The sequence below is a fragment of the Oncorhynchus tshawytscha genome, linkage group LG13 (assembly GCF_018296145.1).
Source record: "Oncorhynchus tshawytscha isolate Ot180627B linkage group LG13, Otsh_v2.0, whole genome shotgun sequence".
Lineage (NCBI taxonomy): Eukaryota > Metazoa > Chordata > Actinopteri > Salmoniformes > Salmonidae > Oncorhynchus > Oncorhynchus tshawytscha.
Genome location: NC_056441.1, coordinates 3,507,670 through 3,532,765, shown reverse-complemented (window position 1 = coordinate 3,532,765; position 25,096 = coordinate 3,507,670). Strand labels below are relative to the sequence as shown.

Here is a 25,096-nt window from a genome sequence, read left to right as displayed (position 1 = left end):
AACCGTAGTCTGGCTTCTTTATGGCAGTTTTAGAGCAGTGGCTTCTTCCTTGCTGAGCGGCCATTCAGGTTATGTCGATATTGGACTCGTTTTACTGTGGATATAGATACTTTTGTACCTGTTTCCTCCAGCATCTTCACAAGGTCCTTTGCTGTTGTTCTGGAATTGATTTGCACTTTTCACACGAAAGTACGTTCATCTCTAGGAGACAGAACGCGTCTCCTTCCTGAGCGGTATGACGGCTTCATGGTCGCATGGTGTTTATACTTGCGTACTATTGTTTGTACAGAGAAACGTTGTACCTTCAGGTGTTTGGAAATTGCTCCCAAGGATGAACCAGACCTGTGATGTCTACCATGTTTTTTCTGAGGTCTTGGCTGATTTCTTTTGATCTCCCCATGATGTCAATCAAAGAGGCACTGAGTTTGAAGGAAGGCCTTGTAATACATCCACAGGTACACCTCCAATTGACTCAAATTATGTCAATTAGCCTATCAGGAGCTTCTAAAGCCATGACATCATTTTCTGGAATTTTCCAAGCTGTTTAAAGGCACAGTCAACTTAGAGTATGTAAACTTCTGACCCACTGGAATTGTGATACAGTGAATTATAAGTGAAATAATCTGTCTGTAAACAATTGTTGGAAAATGACTTGTGTCATGCACAAAGTAGATGTCCTAATTGACATTTCCAAAGCTATAGTTTGTTAACAAGACATTTGTGGAGTGGTTGAAAAACAAGTTTTAATGACTCCAACCTAAGTGTATGTATACTTCCGACCTCAACTGTAAATACACCTTCTCTCCCCTGCTATATGCTACAGGATGTAGGCTACAGGAAGTAGGCTACAGGAAGTAGGGTAAAGGAAGTAGGCTACAGGAAGTAGGCTAGGAGGAAGTACAAGTACACTGAATGGCCAAAGGAAGTATATGTTGTGTCCATACTGTGTAGGTGGGAATTCATGAGCAATGAAGAGCAGCCATGGCTGTGGAGATGGGCTGGCTGCACTGGGGAAGGAAGGGAGGGAGGGAGCGCAGTGGGAGAGAGAGATTGTCACACGCCACATCTTTGAAGATGGCCTGCCTACCCAGTAATTAGGGCACAGAAGACACGGCACACACACACACACACACACATCCACCAGCATGAAATTCACTGTGACACCAGTGCCCCCGTCACGACCACCGCAGAGAGAAGAGAGAATTAGAGAATAAAGGAGAGGAGAGAAAGGGGAAGGAGGGAGGGAGGGAGGGACAGAGATGGAGATGGAGGATCAGGAGGGAGGGAGGGAGGGACAGAGAGTGAGGATCAGGGAGGGAGGGAGGGAGGGACTGAGAGATGGAGGATCAGGGAGGGGGAGGGATGGGGAAGGAGGGAGGGAGGGACTGAGAGATGGAGGATCAGGGAGGGAGGGATGGGGAAGACAGAGATGGAGGATCAGGGGGAGGGAGGGAGGGAGGGGAGGGAGGAGGGAGGGAGGGACTGGGAGGGAGGGATGGAGGGAGGGAGGGAGGGAGGGAGGGGGAGGGATGGGGAAGGGAGGGACTGAGAGATGGAGGATCAGGGAGGGAGGGATGGGGAAGGAGGGAGGGACAGGAGATGGAGGATCAGGAAGGGAGGGATGGGGATGGAGGGAAGTAAGGAGGGATGGAGGATCAGGTAGGGAGGGAGGGAGGGAGGGAGGGAGGGGGGAGGGAGGGAGGGAGGGAGGGAGGGAGGGAGGGAGGGAGGGGGAGGGAGGGAGGGAGGGAGGGAGGGAGGGTGAAGGATGATCTCTGAGTGCAGCTTATGAGGGGCATCCATCAGGAGGTGACACCCGTAGAAATAAACCCCCTTTCCCATATTCAATTACACACAGAGGTACACACACACACACACGCACGCACACACACACACACACACACGCACGTACAGTTTCATAAGATAAGAGTCAATAATAAGATACAAGTCTATAATAAGATAAGAGTCTATAATAAGATAAGAGTCTATAATAAGATAAGAGTCTATAATAAGATAAGAGTCAATAATAAGATAAGAATAATAAGATACGTCTATAATAAGATAATAGTCTATAATAAGATAAGAGTCAATAATAAGATGAGAGTCTATAATAAGATAAGAGTCTATAATAAGATAAGAGTCTAGAATAAGATAAGAGTCTATAATAAGATAAGAGTCTATAATAAGATAAGTCAATAATAAGATAAGAGTCTATAATAAGATGAGAGTCTATAATAAGATAAGAGTCTATAATAAGATAAGAGTCAATAATAAGATAAGAGTCTATAATAAGATAAGAGTCTATAATAAGATAAGTCAATAATAAGATAAGAGTCTATAATAAGATAAGAGTCAATAATAAGATAAGAGTCAATAATAAGATAAGAGTCAATAATAAGATAAGAGTCAATAATAAGATAAGAGTCTAGAATAAGATAAGAATGTAGTAATGTTCCTGAGGTCCTCCCGATCTGTGCAAGCCTAACCTTGACCGTGTGTGGCATTAATTAACCCTTAACAGTGAAACCAGGGTTTTTTCATCTCACAGTTTCCAATCACTTCTCTCCCCATAGGAATACATTGACTGCTCCCCTATCTTCAACCTGAAGCCTATATGGGTTCTGAATGCCATATCAAACTGTCTTCGATGACAATCCATCAGGCCACTATGAGGTCTACCTGTGTTGATTCTAAGCTTCCTGGAGCAACCGGAAGTGGTTAAAATCACCCTAAAAAAAATTGATATACCAAACCTGCAGTTTGTGAAAAACACTGCATTTAACCCTCTGTAAATCAGTCAATTCTTAATGTAAATACTTACAACTCAGGATTCTGTACAAGCCTACCCCAAGGAAGAGAGATGTTTTCTTTCAGCTTCCTGTGCCAACGGGAAGTGCCTTAAATTGGCGTCAAAGGGGCAGTTTTGAAGGGGTAAAAAGGTCACATCTTTACAAAACATCAAGTGTGTGATTAGGCACCACTCAAGAACGGTAAATCAGTCATTTCTGGCCCAAGTTGGTGGTTGAAGATATCCCTCTAGTGGTGTGCGGGCTGTGCTTTGGCAAAGTGGGTGGGGTTATATCCTTCCTGTTTGGCCCTGTCCGGCAGTGTCCTCGGATGGGGCCACAGTGTCTCCTGACCCCTCCTGTCTCAGCCTCCAGTATTTATGCTGCAGTAGTTTATGTGTCGGGGGGCTAGGGTCAGTTTGTTATATCTGGAGTACTTCTCCTGTCCTATTCGGTGTCCTGTGTGAATGTAAGTGTGCTCTCTCTAATTCTCTCTCTCTCTTTCTTTCTCTCTCTCGGAGGACCTGAGCCCTAGGACCATGCCTCAGGACTACCTGACATGATGACTCCTTGCTGTCCCCAGTCCACCTGGCCATGCTGCTGCTCCAGTTTCAACTGTTCTGCCTTATTATTATTGGACCATTTATGAACTGGTCATTTATGAACATTTGAACATCTTGACCATGTTCTGTTATAATCTCCACCCGGCACAGCCAGAAGAGGACTGGCCACCCCACATAGCCTGGTTCCTCTCTAGGTTTCTTCCTAGGTTTTGGCCTTTCTAGGGATTTTTTCCTAGCCCCCGTGCTTCTACACCTGCATTGCTTGCTGTTTGGGGTTTTAGGCTGGGTTTCTGTACAGCACTTTGAGACATCAGCTGATGTACGAAGGGCTATATAAATACATTTGATTTGATTTGATTTCTCCCAACAAATGTCAACAGATGGAGTGACACAGTGTGTAGCTTACCGATACACAGAGCCTGCAATGGACACCGGAGTTCGCACCATCAAAGAACCGTCAGAGCTCTGAAACTTTAGAAACCTGTTCTAGAGCTTAACTGGATAGTGCACGGTGAGTTATGTGGCTCTACAAGGTTCTCAGTCCTAAAAACAGCCTTGTACATTCGCAAGGACTTCAATTCATTTTGACCATCACGAAAATGATGACATTTAGAAAAGTCCCAGAGTCACAAGACTGGGTGCATTGGAACCACCTCAGCCCATAGAGACGGACGCTAAAGTTTCTGTCCGATAGCTCATTCAGGGACCCCGTAACAACGCCTGGAAAAAGTGCGTTTTCAGCACAAATGAAGGTCGCTTCACGTGCTCCGAATGACCTATCGAGCCAAAACTCAGGTTTCGGGGTCGCCTCAGCTAGGCCTACACATAATGTTGGAACTGGACCCGCATATAGAACGTAACCACGTGTCTCACGTTTTATTGTGGCTTAAACAGAAGGCGCTGTGAATTTTGGACCTGTTCTAAAATATGTGATAGTTGGCTTCTAAACGTATCGAACAAAGTGGGTTTGGTGTCAGTGTGAATGAGTTTGGTGTCAAAATGAGATCTTAATTGACAGATGGACGTTGACTTGATGGCTAACTTTTGTCCATTTGCAATAAGTTTAAACAGTGATGAACCATCACCAAATTGACATGCTGAAATCAACACCAACGAGCGATGGAGAGGAACCACTATCACTGCCCGGCCATCCCGAGTTCAACAGGCCAATCAATTGGGCATTTCTGCAGTATATTAGAGCGTGTCAAATTCGTGATGGTAAATGCCCATTGAAACATATTGCAAATGGATAGCCGTGCACCTCGTGATTGGAACGGGTTAGCAGGAGCACATTTTTTAAAATGTTTTTTTACTGCCTTTACAGTGGTGCAAGGGGTCTACGGCTGGGAAGGGAGCATCCCCCACCCGTGCCCAGCCAATATAGGGGTCTACTGCTGGGAAGGGAGCACCCCCCACCCGTGCCCAGCCAATATAGGGGTCTACTGCTGGGAAGGGAGCACCCCCCACCCATGCCCAGCCAATATAGGGGTCTACAGCTGGGAAGGGAGCACCCCCACCCGTACCCAGCCAATTATAGGGGTCTACTGCTGGGAAGGGAGCACCCCCCACCCGTGCCCAGCAAATATAGTGGTCTACGGCTGGGAAGGGAGCTCCCCCCACCTGTGCCCAGCCAATATAGGGGTCTACGGCTGGGAAGGGAGCTCCCCCCACCCGTGCCCAGCCAATATAGGGCACCCCTGGTAATTTTGGACGTTTTTCAAAAAGTCTTAAAAAAAACAACAGAGTCCCACTTCTCCCTCATCGAACATGACAAATAGACCTTCTAGGTTGATTCAGGGCTTAGCATAGTGATATATATCATTTGGTCAGTATAAATGCCATTTGGACATGGTTCACTGACTTTTGGGTTCAGAAACCAACTTTCTATGACCATATATGGCAAATGGACATAATACCCAGATTTGGCACTTTCAATGCTTATATATGGCATTTGGACATTTCTTATGCCATTTGGCCATGGTTCACTGATTCTTGACTTTCTACGGTCATATATTGCACATGGACATAACATAGGCCTCATGGACAAATTCAATAAAATAAGACAAAGATGTTCATTCAGTTCTCATATATGTATAAATGACAAAACATTCCAAAGAATAAAAAAAACTGTCCAGAAAGCACTTTTATAGAAGGTCATACATTTTTAATTTTCAAAATTTGACCTTTGACTTTATGTCCATTAGCATTATGAATATCTACAGTGGAGCAGTATGACACTTGGCATTTTGCCAGTTGCCATAAGCTTTTAATTAATTGCCATCCATTTGAGTGGTATTTGCTATCGTGTATATGTTTCGCCCAATGGCAATAATATGCATTTCATTTTTGTCCATTTCATGGGAGTTTTCCCTTAATTCTGTCATCATGTAGTGCTTTGAGAGACTAGTCAAGGATCATATCACGTCCACCTTACCGTCCACCCTACACCCACTTCAGTTTGGATACCGCCCTAACAGGTCTCGCAGATGACCCAATCACCATCACACTGCACACTGCCCTATCCCATCTGGACAAAAATAATACCTATGTAAGAATGCTGTTCATTCACTACAGCTCAGCATTCAACAACATAGTACCCTCCAAGCTCATCATCAAGCTGGAGGCCCTGGGTCTCAACCCCACCCTGTGCAACTGGGTCCTGGACTTCCTGAATGGCTGCCCCCAGGTGGTGAAGGTAGGAAAAAACATCTCCACTTCGCTGACCCTCAACACTGGGGCCCCACAAGGGTGCGTGCTCAGCCCCCTCCTGTTCTCCCAGTTCACCCATTACTGCGTGGCCATGCACGGCTCCAACTCAATCATCAAGTTTGCAGACGAAACAACAGTATTGCACCAACACTGACGAGACGGCATACAGGGAGGTGGTGAGGGTACTCAGAGTGTGGTGTCAGGTAAACAACCTTTCACTCAATGTCAAAAAAACGAAGGAGATGATCGTGGACTTCAGGAAACAGCAGAGAGAGAACCGACGGGACCAAATTGGAGAAGATGGAAAGTTTTAAGTTCCTTGGTGTACACATCACAGACAAACGGAAATGGTCCACCCACACAGACAGTGTGGTGAAGAAGGCACAACAGCGCCTCTTCAACCTCATGAGGCTGAAGAAATTTGGCTTGTCACCCAAAACCCTGACAAACTTTTACAACTGCACAATCGAGAGCATCCTGTCGGACTGCATCACCACCTGGTACAGCAACTGCACCGCCCACAACCGCAAGGCTCTCCAGAAGGTGGTGAGGTCTACACAACGCATCCCCGGCGGAAAACTACCTGCCCTCCAGGACACCTACACCACCTGATGTTACAGGAAGGCCATAAAGATCATCAAGGACAACAACCACCCGAGCCACTGCCTGTTCACCCCGCTATCATCCAGAAGGCGTGGTCAGTACAGGTGCATCAAAGCTGTGACCAAGAGACTGAAAAACATCAGACTTCTAATAAGCAATCACGAACTCAGAGAGGCTACAGCCTACATTGAGACCCAAGCACTGGACACTTTAATAAATGGATCACTAGCCACTTTAAATAATGCCACTTTAATAATGTTTACATATCTTACATTACTCATATCACATGTATATATTGTACTCTATACCATCTACTGCATCTTGCCTATGCCGCTCGGCTATCGCTCATCCATATGTACATATTCTTATTCACCCCTTTAGATTTGTGTGTATTAGGTCGTTGTTGTGGAATTGTTAGATTGCTTGTTAGATATTACTGCACTGTAGGAACTAGAAGCACAAGCATTTCACTACACTCACATTAACATATGCTAATTATGTATATGTGACCAATACAATTTGATTTGATTTGATTAAATTTGACACAAACACACACAAGGTCACAAACACACAGACAGACACACACACACACACACACACACACAGTCACACAGTCACAGAACAAAGTCACATGCACAGTCTCACACAGTCTCACACACAGTCACACACAGTCATGTACACACACACGCACACACAGTCACACACAGACACACACACACACACACACACACACACACACACACACACACACACACACACACACACTCACAGTCACACAAACATCACCCAGTCACACACACCACTGGCCACAGGCAACACATCACAAACACACACACACAGTCAGGCACACAGTCACGCACAAACAAACACACACTCACAAACACAGGTACACACACACACCACTGGCCACAGGCAACACAGAACAGAAATTCTCCATTTCAGCTGATGAAAACGCTTAACCACTTGGCCCATAGTACCACCAAACCACATCCCTAAACACACAGACAGAGTCTGGAAACACAGAGTCTGGAAACACAGATAGAGTCTGGAAACACAGATAGAGTCTGGAAACACAGATAGAGTCTGGAAACACAGATAGAGTCTGGAAACACAGATAGAGTCTGGAAACACAGATAGAGTCTGGAAACACAGACAGAGTCTGGAAACACAGATAGAGTCTGGAAACACAGATAGAGTCTGGAAACACAGATAGAGTCTGGAAACACAGATAAAGTCTGGAAACACAGATAGAGTCTGGAAACACAGACAGAGTCTGGAAACACAGACAGAGTCTGGAAACACAGATAGAGTCTGGAAACACAGATAGAGTCTGGAAACACAGATAGAGTCTGGAAACACAGAGTCTGGAAACACAGATAGAGTCTGGAAACACAGACAGAGTCTGGAAACACAGAGTCTGGAAACACAGACAAGAGTCTGGAAACACAGATAGAGTCTGGAAACACAGAGTCTGGAAACACAGAGTCTGGAAACACAGATAGTCTGAAAACACAGACAGAGTCTGGAAACACAGACAGAGTCTGGAAACACAGATAGAGTCTGGAAACACAGAGTCTGGAAACACAGACAGAGTCTGGAAACACAGACAGAGTCTGGAAACACAGACAGAGTCTGGAAACACAGACAGAGTCTGGAAACACAGATAGAGTCTGGAAACACAGATAGAGTCTGGAAACACAGACAGAGTCTGGAAACACAGATAGAGTCTGGAAACACAGATAGAGTCTGGAAACACAGAGTCTGGAAACACAGATAGAGTCTGGAAACACAGAGTCTGGAAACACAGAGTCTGGAAACACAGACAGAGTCTGGAAACACAGACAGAGTCTAGAAACACAGATAGAGTCTGGAAACACAGAGTCTGGAAACACAGAGTCTGGAAACACAGACAGAGTCTGGAAACACAGACAGAGTCTGGAAACACAGATAGAGTCTAGAAACACAGATAGAGTCTGGAAACACAGAGTCTGGAAACACAGAGTCTGGAAACACAGACAGAGTCTGGAAACACAGATAGAGTCTGGAAACACAGATAGAGTCTGGAAACACAGATAGAGTCTGGAAACACAGACAGAGTCTGGAAACACAGACAGAGTCTGGAAACACAGATGAGTCTGGAAACACAGACTGGAGAGTCTGGAAACACAGATAGAGTCTGGAAACACAGAGTCTGGAAACACAGATAGAGTCTGGAAACACAGACAGAGTCTGGAAACACATACAGAGTCTGGAAACACATACAGAGTCTGGAAACACAGATAGAGTCTGGAAACACAGATAGAGTCTGGAAACACAGATAGAGTCTGGAAACACAGACAGAGTCTGGAAACACAGACAGAGTCTGGAAACACAGAGTCTGGAAACACAGACAGAGTCTGGAAACACAGAGTCTGGAAACACAGACAGAGTCTGGAAACACAGATAGAGTCTAGAAACACAGATAGAGTCTGGAAACACAGAGTCTGGAAACACAGAGTCTGGAAACACAGACAGAGTCTGGAAACACAGACAGAGTATGGAAACACATACAGAGTCTGGAAACACATACAGAGTCTGGAAACACAGATAGAGTCTGGAAACACAGATAGAGTCTGGAAACACAGATAGAGTCTGGAAACACAGACAGAGTCTGGAAACACAGACAGAGTCTGGAAACACAGATAGAGTCTGAAAACACAGACAGAGTCTGGAAACACATACAGAGTCTGGAAACACATACAGAGTCTGGAAACACATACAGAGTCTGGAAACACAGATAGAGTCTGGAAACACAGATAGAGTCTGGAAACACAGATAGAGTCTGGAAACACAGTTAGAGTCTGGAAACACAGATAGAGTCTGGAAACACAGTTAGAGTCTGGAAACACAGATAGAGTCTGGAAACACAGACAGAGTCTGGAAACACAGAGTCTGAAAACACAGACAGATAAAACTGTCTCTGACTTTCCATTGAAATCCATAGTAGTGTTATCAGGAGAGATTTCAGTCAGAAATCACATCACACAGAGCTAATTTGTTCATGATAAATATGAAAGAACACGTTCCTGCTCAAATCACCGTTTAACTTAATTCGATATTTAATGAGGTAACGCTGTGATGAGGTAAAGTTCACAAACACATATATTTACAAAGACACACACACACACAGGGAAAAAAGGCTAAAACACTAACGAACAAGAGACCTGTGTAGCCTAGCAACAGCACACAGCCTGGCTTCATGGCCAAGAAAGAGGGCTGATCTCTGGGGTTAAGTTTGGCCAAGCATACATGTCAATTGAGGAGAGAGAGGGCTGATCTCTGGAAGTAAGTTTGGCCAAGCCTACATGTAAATTGATGAGAGAGGGCTGATCTCTTGGGTTAAGTTTGGCCAAGCATACATGTCAATTGAGGAGAGAGAGGGCTGATCTCTGGAAGTAAGTTTGGCCAAGCCTACATGTAAATTGATGAGAGAGGGCTGATCTCTTGGGGAAAGTTTGGCCAAGCCTACATGTAAATTGATGAGAGAGGGCTGATCTCTGGAAGTAAGTTTGGCCAAGCCTACATGTAAATTGATAAGAGAGGGCTGATCTCTTGGGGAAAGTTTGGCCAAGCCTACATGTAAATTGATGAGAGAGGGCTGGTCTCTGGAAGTAAGTTTGGCCAAGTCTACATGTAAATTGAGGAGAGAGAGGGCTGATCGCATGGGAAAAGTTTGTTCATAAAATCTACCCCCTGCCAGGGTGATACACACACAATTCGACACGTGAAACATCAGCAACTCACAAAACCACAGAGACACACAAATACACATGCACGCACACACACACACACACACTAATTTAACATTCATAGACCCCCTTCCAAAACTCCCTCTTCCAAACTCTCTCCATAAATTTGCAACAGCCCATCGATCATGCTGCTAAACAGAACTATTTGGCTGGCTTTTGTCTCAGCACCTGCTCTAGTCTGGCAGGGTCCAGTGGGGACGAGGAAGGGGAGAGGATACATTTTCAATTGTCTATTTATTTCACTGTTTTTAGGCACCGTGATGCTGTACGGTGGCAACCAGACAGCTCCAGCGAGCTAAGACACGCCAGACCAGCCAGCCAGCCCTCCGAACTCAATAAAAACACATTCACTTAATTGCCCACTAATAAAGGGAAAATCAAATCCAACTGATTTGATTGCAGAGATGGAGGTATAAATCCATTCTAAACAAAAGGAGGGGAGCAGAAAATAACTCAGATTCTGAGCGTGGTGGGAGAACCCCAAGAAAAGTAAACTACAAAAACTGCAGAAAGGGTCAGATCGGTAAAGAGGTTGAACCTCTCTCCTGCCTCCACGGCTCGGTAAAGAGGTTGAACCTCTCTCCTGCCTCCACGGCTCGGTAAAGAGGTTGAACCTCTCTCCTGCCTCCACGGTTCGGTAGAGAGGTTGAACCTCTCTCCTGCTTCCACGGCTCAGTAAGGAGGATGAACCTCTCTCCTGCCTCCACGGTTGGGTAGAGAGGATGAACCTCTCTCCTGCCTCCACGGCTCGGTAAAGTGGTTGAACCTCTCTCCTGCCTCCACGGCTCGGTAAAGAGGTTGAAACTCTCTCCTGCCTCCACGGCTCGGTAAAGAGGTTGAACCTGAACCAGCTGCAGTATGAGGGCTACAGTAGGAGGGGCTGATGTATGAGAGGCTGATGTATGAGGGGCTGATGTATGAGGGGCTGATGTATGAGGGGCTGATGTATGAGGGCTGCAGTATGAGGGGCTGCAGTATGAGGGGCTGATGTATGTATGATGTATGAGGGGCTGCAGTATGAGGGCTGCAGTATGAGGGGCTGATGTATGTATGATGTATGAGGGGCTGATGTATGAGGGCTGCAGTATGAGGGGCTGCAGTATGAGGGGCTGATGTATGTATGATGTATGAGGGGCTGCAGTATGAGGGCTGCAGTATGAGGGGCTGCAGTGTGAGGGGCTGATGTATGAGGGGATGATGCAGTATGAGGGCTGATGTATGAGGGGCTGATGTATGAGGGCTGCAGTATGAGGGCTGATATGAGGGGCTGCATATGATGAGGGGCTGCAGTATAGGGCTGATGTATGAGAGGCTGCAGTATGAGGGGCTGCAGTATGAGGGGCTGATGTATGAGGGGCTGATGTATGAGGACTGCAGTACGAGGGGCTGATGTACGAGGGCTGATGTATGAGGGCTGCAGTATGAGGGACTGCAGTATGAGGGGCTGATGTATGAGGGGCTGCAGTAGGAGGGCTGCAGTAGGAGGGGCTGATGTATGAGGGGCTGCTGTATGAGGGCGGCAGATTGAGGGGCTGCAGTATGAGGGATGATGTATGAGGGCTGCAGTATGAGGGCTGCAGTGTAAGAGGCTGCAGTATGAGGGGCTGATGTGTGAGGGCTGCAGTATGAGGGCTGCAGTATGAGGGGCTGATGTATGAGGGCTGCAGTATGAGGGGCTACCATATGAGGGCTGCAGTATGAGGGGCTGCAGTATGAGGGGCTGCAGTATGAGGGCTGCAGTATGAGGGCTGTAGTATGAGGGCTACAGTAGGGGCTGCAGTATGAGGGCTATGAGGGCTACAGTATGAGAGGTGGGTGGGGTGAGGGGCTGATGTATGAGGGGTGGGTGGGGTGAGGGACAGGTAGAAGAGAAGAATCCCCTTTACAGTAAGAAATCAATCCTAAACTGTGGTCTCCGTAAAGTTTTTGGGAGTGTGGCTACAACCTGTGTAACTAGTGTGACAGACCAATCATTCTACAGAGCAACATAGAAAATCCCATTTTTGTTTCCTCCATTTATCTTCTTCCTGTGCTGACTAGTCTGTTCACCTGCGTTGGACAGGTGAAGCCAGGCCGATGGGCATTCTGAGGGCGGAACCCAGCATAACGATGAGATCTCCGTTGGTTCGTCGATGGGATGCCCTGGTGGGAAGGGGGAGGGGCCTGCTGGCGGGGGCCGGCCTTGCTCTCCTGAGGCAGGTCTGTGATTGGACAGGAAAGACACAATGGGAGAGAAGATGATAAGAGCATTGCCAACAAAACTTCAGAGACATGAAAAACCAGAGCTATTCATTTAGAAATGTATACATGAATAGACACGGGGTTCTGGTTTCAACCAGGACACTAAGAAATTAAAGAAGAAGAAGAAGGAGACGAAGAAGGAGACGAAGAAGGAGAAGAAGAAGAAAGAGAAGTAGAAGAAGGAGAAGAAGAAGAAGAAAGAGAAGAAGAAGAAGAAGAAGAAAGAGAAGAAGAAGGAGAAGAAGAAGGAGAAGAAGAAGGAGAAGAAGAAAGAGAAGAAGAAGGAGAAGAAGAAGGAGAAGAAGAAAGAGAAGAAGAAGGAGAAGAAGAAGAAGAAGAAGAAGAAGAAGAAGAAGAAGAAGAAGAAGAAGAAGAGAAGAAGAAGGAGAAGAAGGAGAAGAAGAAGAAGAAAGAGAAGAAGAAGGAGAAGAAGAAGGAGAAGGAGAAGAAGAAGAAGAAGAAGGAGAAGAAGAAGAAAGAGAAGAAGAAGGAGAAGAAGAAGAAGAAGAGGGAGAAGGAGAATAAGAAGGAGAAGAAGAAGAAGAAGAAGAGGGAGAAGGAGACAAAGAAGAAGAAGCAGAAGGCTGGAGGATGATGAGGAAGATGAAGATAATGTTGGCCCTGGTCTTACCATTGGCGGCAGTGCTGGTGGCAAAAGCTGCGGCAATGTTGGCAATGGTGGGGGCTGCAGGGACCACGGGGGTTGTCGTCTGCCTCCTCTCTGGACCCTCCTGGGGGCTGCGGAGGGGCCTGGCTTTCTGGAGAAGGGGGGCAGCTGCTCTCCTCACGCTCTCGTTGGCACTGCCAACCCACGCGCTGGCACCATCTGTACCTGAGAGAGAGAGAGAAAGAGAGAGACAAAGAGAGAGAGACAGAGAGAGAGAGAGAGAGAGAGATAGAGAGAGAGAGACATAGAGAGAGAGAGAGAGACAGAGAGAGAGAGAGAGAGAGAGAGAGACATAGAGAGAGAGAGAGAGAGAGAGAGAGAGAGAGAGAGAGAGAGAGAGAGAGAGAGAGAGAGAGAAGAGAGAGAGAGAGAGACAGAGAGAGAGAGAGAGAGAACGTAGAACTTTATATGGTAACACTAGAGTGAAATCACAGCGTTGATACTGAATTGATACTGAATTGATACTGAATTGATACTGAATTGATACTGCTGAGAAATAGTTCAATCAGAGTCCATAGAATGGATCTAAAAAGACATCCTAACTTCACATGATTAACCTGCATACACAGAGTATCCCCTCTTCCCACTCATACCGTACCCTGTTTCTGAAGCCATGTGAGTGAGCAGACGAAGCATCCCCTCTTCCCACTCATACCGTACCCTGTTTCTGAAGCCATGTGAGTGGGCAGACGAAGCATCCCCTCTTCCCACTCATACCGTACCCTGTTTCTGAAGCCATGTGAGTGGGCAGACAAAGCATCCCCTCTTCCCACTCATACCGTACCCTGTTTCTGAAGCCATGTGAGTGGGCAGACGAAGCATCCCCTCTTCCCACTCATACCGTACCCTGTTTCTGAAGCCATGTGAGTGGGCAGACGAAGCATCCCCTCTTCCCACTCATACCGTACCCTGTTTCTGAAGCCATGTGAGTGGGCAGACGAAGCATCCCCTCTTCCCACTCATACCGTACCCTGTTTCTGAAGCCATGTGAGTGGGCAGACGAAGCATCCCCTCTTCCCACTCATACCGTACCCTGTTTCTGAAGCCATGTGAGTGGGCAGACGAAGCATCCCCTCTTCCCACTCATACCGTACCCTGTTTCTGAAGCCATGTGAGTGGGCAGACGAAGCATCCCCTCTTCCCACTCATACCGTACCCTGTTTCTGAAGCCATGTGAGTGGGCAGACGAAGCATCCCCTCTTCCCACTCATACCGTACCCTGTTTCTGAAGCCATGTGAGTGGGCAGACGAAGCATCCCCTCTTCCCACCCATACCGTACCCTGTTTCTGAAGCCATGTGAGTGGGCAGACGAAGCATCCCCTCTTCCCACTCATACCGTACCCTGTTTCTGAAGCCATGTGAGTGGGCAGACAGCATCCCCTCTTCCCACTCATACCGTACCCTGTTTCTGAAGCCATGTGAGTGGGCAGACGAAGCATCCCCTCTTCCCACCCATACCGTACCCTGTTTCTGAAGCCATGTGAGTGGGCAGACGAAGCATCCCCTCTTCCCACTCATACCGTACCCTGTTTCTGAAGCCATGTGAGTGGGCAGACGAAGCATCCCCTCTTCCCACTCATACCGTACCCTGTTTCTGAAGCCATGTGAATGCAGATTGAAAATCCCCTCTTCCCACTCATACCGTATGTTTCTGAAGCCATGTGAGTGGGCACCCCCCTCTTCCCACTCATACCGAGCCATTGGGCAGACGAAGCATCCCCTCTTCCCACCCCTGTTTCTGAAGCCATGTGAGTGGGCAGACATCCCAAATACCGTACCCTGTTTCTGAAGCCATGTGAGTGGGCAGACCATCCCCTCTTCCCACTCATACCGTACCCTGTTTCTGAAGCCATGTGAGTGGGCAGACGAAGCATCCCCTCTTCCCACTCATACCGTACCCTGTTTCTGAAGCCATGTGAGTGGGCAGACTGAAGCATCCCCTCTTCCCACTCATACCGTACCCTGTTTCTGAAGCCATGTGAGTGGGCAGACGAAGCATCCCCTCTTCCCACTCATACCGTACCCTGTTTCTGAAGCCATGTGAGTGGGCAGACGAAGCATCCCCTCTTCCCACCCATACCGTACCCTGTTTCTGAAGCCATGTGAGTGGGCAGACGAAGCATCCCCTCTTCCCACTCATACCGTACCCTGTTTCTGAAGCCAACAGCAAAAACACAACTTTCTCACACCTGCAAGAAAGTCCCAAGAGAGTCACCTGAACAAACAACCTACTGGGCACAGACGTAAATTCAACATGTATTCCACGTCCGGTCAGCGTAATTGAATTGAAATGACGTGGAGTCAACGTTAAATCAACCAGTGTGTGCCCCAGTGGGACAGGTGTGTGGAAGGAGGAGAAAGAGCTTTTGAAAACCTAAGTAGGGAATGGAAAAAGGTGGGATACCTAGTCAGTTGAATGCCTTCAATTGAAAATGTGTCCTCCTCATTTAACCCAAACCCCTCTGAGCATTCATCTCTCCGTCTTCATCCCAAATGGCCCCCATTTCCCCCTATGAGGTAGCGCTGGTCAACATGAGTGCACTGGGAAGAGAATAGGTTGCCATTTGAGACTCAGTGTGACACTGTATAATACTCACCAATTATACAACATTCCCAACTGAGTCATCCAGAATTCACACTGAGTTTACACCTACTCAGCAGACATACAGGTGTGTGTGTGTGTGTGTGTGTGTGTGTGTGTGTGTGTGTGTGTGTGTGTGTGTGTGTGCGCACGTGCATCAATGTTGCATTAAGGGATTACCAGTCGTGACACAACACTAACACCAGATCAATACCCTAAGGCAACCCTCTTGGCCTATAGATTTACCTTGACCCTCGACCCCACTGGAGGAAGAAAAAACACCAACAGCGCTGGGTGATTTTAAAAAGTCATCGTCAATCAATCAATAATATAGTCATAATAATCTTAGTAAATTAAAGATTTATATATATTTTTTTGCTATCTGTAGAAACTATGAGAGTAGAAAGGTTCAGAACATTCGTGAAAGTTATGGTAAATAGAAATCGAAACTGGATGGTGTTCAGGCCTGTGTAGCTCAGTTTTTAGAACACAGTGCTTGAGGCGGCAGGGTCGCCTAGTGGTTAGAGCGTTGGACTAGTAACCGGAACTTTGCAAGTTCAAACCCCCGAGCTGACAAGGTACAAATCTGTCGTTCTGCCCCTGAACAAGGCAGTTAACCCCACTGTTCCTAGGCCATCATTGAAAATAAGAATTTGTTCTTAACTGACTTGCCTATAAATAAATAAAAATTTAAAAAGCCGGGCTTGTGGGTTCAATTCCCACGTTGCAGTTGGTACCTGTCAGTGGCTCTGGATAAGAGCGTCTGTTAAATGTACTGGAAACAGATGGGAGGTGAAGGGTGGGACCAAAGAATATAACTCATTTAAATATGTTTAGAACTTCTGTGAAACAGAACAGTTACAAAATATATAGTGCCAAGGCTTTTTTCTTTGTTTTTACTATTTTCTACATTGTAGAAGACATCAAAACTATCAAATAACACATATGGAATCACATAGTAACCACAAAAGGTGTTCAAATCAAAATATATGAAAGGAGCCACCCTTTGCCTTGATGAAAGCTTTGCACACTCTTGGCATTCTCTCAACCAGCTTCATGAGGGAGTCACCTGCCATGCATTTCAATTAACAGGTGTACCTCGTTAACAGTTAATTCGTGGAATTTATTTCCCTCTTAATAATGCGTTTGAGCCAATCAGTTGTGTTGTGACAAGGTACAGGTGGTATACAGAATATAGCCCTATTTGGTAAAAGACCAAGTCCATATTATGGCAAGAACAGCTCAAATAAGCAAAGAGAAATGACAGTCCATCATTACTTTAAGACATGAGGGTCAGTCAATACGGAACATTTCAAGAACTTTGAAAGTTTCTTCAAGTCCAGTCGCATAAACCACCAAGCGCTGTGATGAAACTGGCTATCATGAGAACCGCCACAGGAAAGGAAGACCCAGAGTTACCTCTGCTGCAGAGGGTAAGTTCATTAGAGTTACCAGACTCAGAAATTGCAGCCCAAATAAATGCTTCACAGAGTTCATGAAACTCCCAAGTGGCACATTGGTCTAAGGCACTGCATCTTAGTGCAAGGGGCATCATTACAGTCCCTGGTTCGTATCCAGGCTGCATCACATCCAGTAGTGATTGGTAGTCCCATAGGGCAGGTGCACAATTGGCCCAGTGTTTTCCAAGTTTGGCTGGTGTAGGCCGTCATTGAAAATAAGAATTTGCTCTTAACTGACTTGCTTGGTTAAATATATATACACGGCTCAAAAAAATAAAGGGAACACTAAAATAACACATCCTAGATCTGAATGAATTAAATATTCTTATTAAATATTTTTTTCTTTACATAGTTGAATGAGCTGACAACAAGATCACACAAAATTATCAATGGAAATCAAATGTATCAACCCATGGAGGTCTGGATTTGGAGTCACACTCAAAATTAAAGTGTAAAACCACACTACAGGCTGATCCAACTTTGATGTAATGTCCTTAAAACAAGTCAAAATGAGGCTCAGTAGTGTGTGTGGCCTCCACGTGCCTGTATGACCTCCCTACAACGCCTGGGCATGCTCCTGATGAGGTGGTGGATGGTCTCCTGAGGGATCTCCTCCCAGACCTGGACTAAAGCATCCGCCAACTCCTGGACAGTCTGTGGTGCAACGTGGCGTTGGTGGATGGAGCGAGACATGATGTCCCAGATGTGCTCAATTGGATTCAGGACTGGGGAACGGGCAGGCCAGTCCATAGCATCAGAGCCTTCCTCTTGCAGGAACTGCTGACCCACTCCAGCCACATGAGGTCTAGCATTGTCTTGCATTAGGAGGAACCCAGGGCCAACCGCACCAGCATATGGTCTCACAAGGGGTCTGAGGATCTCATCTCGGTACCTAATGGCAGTCAGGCTACCTCTGGCGAGCACATAGAGGGCTGTGCGGCCCCCAAAGAAATGCCACCCCACACCATGACTGACCCACCGCCAAACTGGTCATGCTGGAGAATGTTGCAGGTAGCAGAACGTTCTCCACGGCGTCTCCAGACTCTGTCACGTCTGTCACGTGCTCAGTGTGAACCTGCTTTCATCTGTGAAGAGCACAGGGCGCAAGTGGCAAATTTGCCAATCTTGGTGTTCTCTGGCAAATGCCAAACGTTATGCACGGTGTTGGGCTGTAAGCACAACTCCCACCTGTGGACGTCGGGCCCTCATACCACCCTCATGGAGTCTGTTTCTGACCGTTTGAGCAGACACATGCACATTTGTGGCCTGCTGGAGGTCATTTTGCAGGGCTCTGGCAGTGCTACTCCTGCTCCTCCTTGCACAAAGGCGGAGGTAGCGGTCCTGCTGCTGGGTTGTTGCCCTCCTACGGCCTCCTCCACGTCTCCTGATGTACTGGCCTGTCTCCTGGTAGCGCCTCCATGCTCTGGACACTACGCTGACAGACACAGTAAATCTTCTTGCCACAGCTCGCATTGATGTGTCATCCTGGATGAGCTGCACGACCTGAGCCACTTGTGTGGGTTGTAGACTCCGTCTCATGCTACCACTAGAGTGAAAGCACCGCCAGCATTCAAAAGTGACCAAAACATCCCCACCTGCAGAACCACTCCTTTATTGGGGGTGTCTTGCTAATTGCCTATAATTTCCTCCTGTTGTCTATTCCATTTGCACAACAGCATGTGAAATGTATTGTCAATCAGTGTTGCTTCCTAAGTGGACAGTTTGATTTCACAGAAGTGTGATTGACTTGGAGTTACATTGTGTTGTTTAATATGTGTTCCCTTTATTTTTTTAGCAGTGTATATTTTTAAAACAGACACATCTCAACTGTTCAGAGGAGACTGAGTGAATCAGGCCTTTATGGTTCAAATGCTGCAAAGAAACAACAACTAAAAGACACCAATAAGAAGAAGAGACTAGAAGAAGAATAGAAAGAAACACTGATGGATATCAGACCGGTGGAAATCTGGTCTGATGAGTCCAAATTCGAGATTTTTGGTTCCAACCGCCTTGTCTTTGTGAGACGCGGATCTAATTAGATTAGCTAATCCACTCCTTGTACTCCATGTGCCAAAGAGTTTGGCCTTTCTGCTATCTTTACATTTGGACATTAATTCATTAATGAGTTTGAGGAGAACAGAGGATTTGATCATGATTGGATCACCCTCACTCAAAGCTATCCTCCCATCACAACAATTGTGAAAATATTGGACCTTAATATAAAAAATAAAAATAAATCTCCATTTTGTTAGTCCAGACGAAACAGGTCTGTCAAAAGTTGCAAGCGCATGTCAAAATTCTCTTTACATACTGCATTCCCAACCCCGAAACGTCTGAGATACACTGCAATTCCAACCCTAAAACGTCTGAGTTACAACAACCTAAGAATGGTGCTTGAGACAATAGAAACCGTTTTACCAATTGACCAAACTGTTGTTGTTAGTTGTTGTTGTTAGTTGTTGTTGTTGTTGGACCAGGATGTCTTGCTCCCAGGCAGACTAAATAACTTTTTTGCCCGCTTTGAGGACAATACAGTGCCACTGACACGGCCTGCAATGAAAACATGCGGTCTCTCCTTCACTGCAGCCGAGGTGAGTAAGACATTTAAACGTGTTAACCCTCGCAAGGCTGCAGGCCCAGACGGCATCCCCAGCCGCGCCCTCAGAGCATGCACAGACCAGCTGGCCGGTGTGTTTACGGACATATTCAATCAATCCCTATACCAGTCTGCTGTTCCCACATGCTTCAAGAGGGCCACCATTGTTCCTGTTCCCAAGAAAGCTAAGGTAACTGAGCTAAACGACTACCGCCCCGTAGCACTCACATCCGTCATCATGAAGTGCTTTGAGAGACTAGTGAAGGACCATATCACCTCCACCCTACCTGACACCCTAGACCCACTCCAATTTGCTTACCGCCCAAATAGGTCCACAGACGATGCAATCTCAACCACACTGCACACTGCCCTAACCCATCTGGACAAGAGGAATACCTATGTGAGAATGCTGTTCATCGACTACAGCTCGGCATTCAACACCATAGTACCCTCCAAGCTCGTCATCAAGCTCGAGATCCTGGGTCTCAACCCCGCCCTGTGCAACTGGGTACTGGACTTCCTGACGGGCCGCCCCCAGGTGGTGAGGGTAGGCAACAACATCTCCTCCCCGCTGATCCTCAGCACTGGGGCCCCACAAGGGTGCGTTCTGAGCCCTCTCCTGTACTCCCTGTTCACCCACGACTGCGTGGCCACGCACGCCTCCAACTCAATCATCAAGTTTGCGGACGACACAACAGTGGTAGGCTTGATTACCAACAACGACGAGACGGCCTACAGGGAGGAGGTGAGGGCCCCTCGGAGTGTGGTGTCAGGAAAATAACCTCACACTCAACGTCAACAAAACTAAGGAGATGATTGTGGACTTCAGGAAACAGCAGAGGGAACACCCCTATCCACATCGATGGAACAGTAGTGGAGAGGGTAGCAAGTTTTAAGTTCCTCAGCATACACATCACAGACAAACTGAATTGGTCCACTCACACAGACAGCATCGTGAAGAAGGCGCAGCAGCGCCTCTTCAACCTCAGGAGGCTGAAGAAATTCGGCTTGTCACCAAAAGCACTCACAAACTTCTACAGATGCACAATCGAGAGCATCCTGGCGGGCTGTATCACCGCCTGGTACGGCAACTGCTCCGCCCTCAACCGTAAGGCTCTCCAGAGGGTAGTGAGGTCTGCACAACGCATCACCGGGGGCAAACTACCTGCCCTCCAGGACACCTACACCACCCGATGTTACAGGAAGGCCATAAAGATCATCAAGGACATCAACCACCCGAGCCATTGCCTGTTCACCCCGCTATCATCCAGAAGGCGAGGTCAGTACAGGTGCATCAAAGCTGGGACCGAGAGACTGAAAAACAGCTTCTATCTCAAGGCCATCAGACTGTTAAACAGCCACCACTAACATTGAGTGGCTGCTGCCAACACACTGACAATGACACTGACTCAACTCGAGCCACTTTAATAATGGGAATTGATGGGAAATGATGTAAATATATCACTAGCCACTTTAAACAATGCTACCTTATATAATGTTACTTAACCTACATTATTCATCTCATATGCATACTTATATACTGTACTCTATATCATCTGACTGCATCTTTATGTAATACATGTATCACTAGCCACTTTAACTATGCCACTTTGTTTACATACTCATCTCATATGTATATACTGTACTCAATATCATCTACTGTATCTTGCCTATGCTGCTCTGTACCATCACTCATTCATATATCCTTATGTACATATTCTTTATCCCCTTACACTGTGTATAAGACAGTAGTTTTGGAATTGTTAGTTAGATTACTTGTTGGTTATTACTGCATTGTCGGAACTAGAAGCACAAGCATTTCGCTACACTCGCATTAACATCTGCTAATCATGTGTTTGTGACAAATAAAATTTGATTTGATTTGATTTGATTTGTTAGTTGTTGTTGTTGTTAGTTGTTGTTGTTGTTGTTGTTGTTAGTTGTTGTTAGTTGTTGTTAGTTGTTGTTGTTGTTGTTGTTAGTTGTTGTTAGTTGTTGTTCGTTGTTGTTGTTGGTTGTTGTTGTTAGTTGTTGTTGTTGGTTGTTGTTGTTGGTTGTTGTTGTTGTAGTTGTTGTTGTTGTTGTTGTTGTTGGTTGTTGTTGTTGTTGGTTGTTGTTGTTGTTGGTTGTTGTTGTTGTTGGTTGTTGTTGTTGTTGTTAGTTGTTGTTGTTGTTAGTTGTTGGTTGTTGTTGGTTGTTGTTAGTTGTTGTTGTTGTTGGTTGTTGTTGTTGTTGTTGGCTGTTGTTGTTGGTTGTTGTTGTTGTTGTTGTTAGTTGTTGTTGTTGTTGTTGTTGTTGTTAGTTGTTGTTGTTGTTAGTTGTTGTTGTTGTTAGTTGCTGTTAGTTGTTGTTGTTGTTGTTGTTGTTGTTGTTGTTGTTGTTGTTGTTAGTTGTTGTTAGTTGTTGTTGTTAGTTGTTGTTGTTGTTAGTTGTTGTTAGTTGTTGTTGTTGTTGTTGTTAGTTGTTGTTGTTGTTAGTTGTTTTTAGTTGTTGTTGTTGTTGGTGGTTGTTGTTGTTGTTGGTGGTTGTTGTTGTTGTTGTTGGTGGTTGTTGTTGTTGTTGTTGGTTGTTGTTAGTTGTTGTTGTTGTTGTTGTTAGTTGTTGTTGTTGTTGTTGTTAGTTGTTGTTGTTGTTGTTGCGCTGATCGTACCTTTATTTGCACGTCATGGGTTCCGTTATTGTTTATTATGACACGTAAATAAAGCCTCTGGACGTCAGAACAGCGAGCAATAACCTGCATTTTGATGAACATTTCTACTTGTGTGAGTCGGCGGTGACACGCCGCTCATCCTGGACCGTGGCCCTCATCGACGACACTCGAAAAAGGAAGAGGCGGTGTTTTAGAGGCACTGCGTACGTGACGAGACTACGTCGGCGAATGGAAAAACAGCGTCTACCTCCGTTCTGTCGGAGGAACTTGCACTGGAGAATAAACTGGACGAGCTCCGTTCAAGACTATCAACGCGATCTGAAGGACTGAGATACGTTTCTCCGATTTGTGGCCGAACAAGAACATGGTTCAAATATATATATATATCAAGCTGTTTTTCATATACAGTATGTACATAGGTAGGACAGAACGACAGCGTCTCGTGAACTCAAGGGGGGGTGGTGTGTGTCTCTTTGTTAACAGCAGCTGGTGTGTGTCTCTTTGTTAACAGCAGCTGGTGTGTCTCTGTTAACAGCAGCTGGTGTGTGTCTCTCCGTTAACAGCAGCTGGTCTGTGTATCTCTGTTAACAGCAGCTGGTCTGTGTATCTCTGTTAACAGCAGCTGGTGTGTGTCTCCGTTAACAGCAGCTGGTGTGTGTCTCTTTGTTAACAGCAGCTGGTGTGTGTCTCTTTGTTAACAGCAGCTGGTGTGTGTCTCTCTGTTAACAGCAGCTGGTGTGTGTCTCCGTTAGCAGCTGGTCTGTGTCTGTTAACAGCAGCTGGTGTGTGTCTCCGTTAACAGCAGCTGGTGTGTGTCTCCGTCTGGTGTGTGTCTCCGTTAACAGCAGCTGGTGTGTGTCTCTTTGTTAACAGCAGCTGGTGTGTGTGTCTCTGTTAACAGCAGCTGGTGTGTGTCTCTTTGTTAACAGCAGCTGGTGTGTGTCTCTTTGTTAACAGCAGCTGGTGTGTGTCTCTCTGTTAACAGCAGCTGGTGTGTGTCTCTGTTAACAGCAGCTGGTCTGTGTCTCTCCGTTAACAGCAGCTGGTCTGTGTATCTCTGTTAACAGCAGCTGGTCTGTATCTGTTAACAGCAGCTGGTGTGTGTCTCTCTGTTAACAGCAGCTGGTGTGTGTCTCTCTGTTAACAGCAGCTGGTGTGTGTCTCTCTGTTAACAGCAGCTGGTGTGTGTCTCTCTGTTAACAGCAGCTGGTCTGTGTCTCTGTTAACAGCAGCTGGTGTGTCTCTCTGTTAACAGCAGCTGGTCTGTGTCTCTGTTAACAGCAGCTGGTGTGTGTCTCTGTTAACAGCAGCTGGTGTGTGTCTCTGTTAACAGCAGCTGGTCTGTCTCTCTGTTAACAGCAGCTGGTCTGTGTCTCTGTTAACAGCAGCTGGTCTGTGTCTCTGTTAACAGCAGCTGGTGTGTGTATCTCTGTTAACAGCAGCTGGTGTGTGTCTCTGTTAACAGCAGCTGGTCTGTGTCTCTGTTAACAGCAGCTGGTGTGTCTCTGTTAACAGCAGCTGGTGTGTGTCTCCGTTAACAGCAGCTGGTCTGTGTCTCTCTAACATTAACGAAGTCTCGAGGTTCTGCTCGCCTCAGTTAGAATATCTCACGATAAGCTGTACACAATACTACTCTATCTACGAAGAGAGATTTCAAATGTCTTTTTTTTGGTAGCTGTCTTTTACCGCTACAAATCGATGCTGGCACTAAGACCACAAACAACAAAATGGCGGCACTCCTAGTGGCCAGGGATTTTCATGAAGGGAATATAAAATCCGTACTACCAAATTTCAACCAGCATGTCACCTGTGGAACTAGAGGCAAAACAACACTACATCACATCTACTATACACACAGAGGTGGATACAAAACACTACATCACATCTACTCTACACACAGAGGTGTGTAGGAGGAGAATGAAAAGGATTTGGCATGGGCCCTCAGATCCTCACATAGTTCTACAGTTGCACCACTGAGAGCATCTTGACTGGCTGCGTCACCGCCTGGTATGACAACTGCTTGGCATCTGACCGTAAGGTGCTACAGAGGGTAGTGGGTACCGACCAGTACAGCACAAGGGGCCAAGCTTCCTGCCATCCAGGACCTCTATACCAGGCGGTGTCAGAGGAAGGCCCAGTACATCACCGGGGTCAAGCTCACTGCCATCCAGGACCTCTATACCAGGCGGTGTCAGAGGAAGGCCCAGTACATCACCGGGGTCAAGCTTCCTGCCATCCAGGACCTCTATACCAGGCGGTGTCAGAGGAAGGCCCAGTACATCACCGGGGTCAAGCTCCCTGCCATCCAGGACCTCTATACCAGGCGGTGTCAGAGGAAGGCCATAAAAAGTTTCAACATACTCCAGCCACCTACTGCACGTCATGGGCTGTGTCCCAATCAAGAGGCTGCTAACTGCTGCCTACATGCCTGCTGCCTACCTGCCTACATGC

General features: G+C 46.5%; 1 protein-coding gene across 1 annotated transcript in view; it reads right to left on the bottom strand.

The window, feature by feature from the left end:
* Positions 1–25,096, bottom strand: part of LOC121838990 — a 50,756-nt gene that overhangs the window by 18,836 nt on the left and 6,824 nt on the right. The window contains exons 4-5 of the mRNA XM_042294991.1: positions 13,322–13,522; positions 12,499–12,650 (exon numbers count right to left, since the gene is read on the bottom strand). Coding sequence (XP_042150925.1) covers positions 12,499–12,650; positions 13,322–13,522 — 353 coding nt within the window. The remainder of the gene's footprint in view (positions 1–12,498; positions 12,651–13,321; positions 13,523–25,096) is intronic.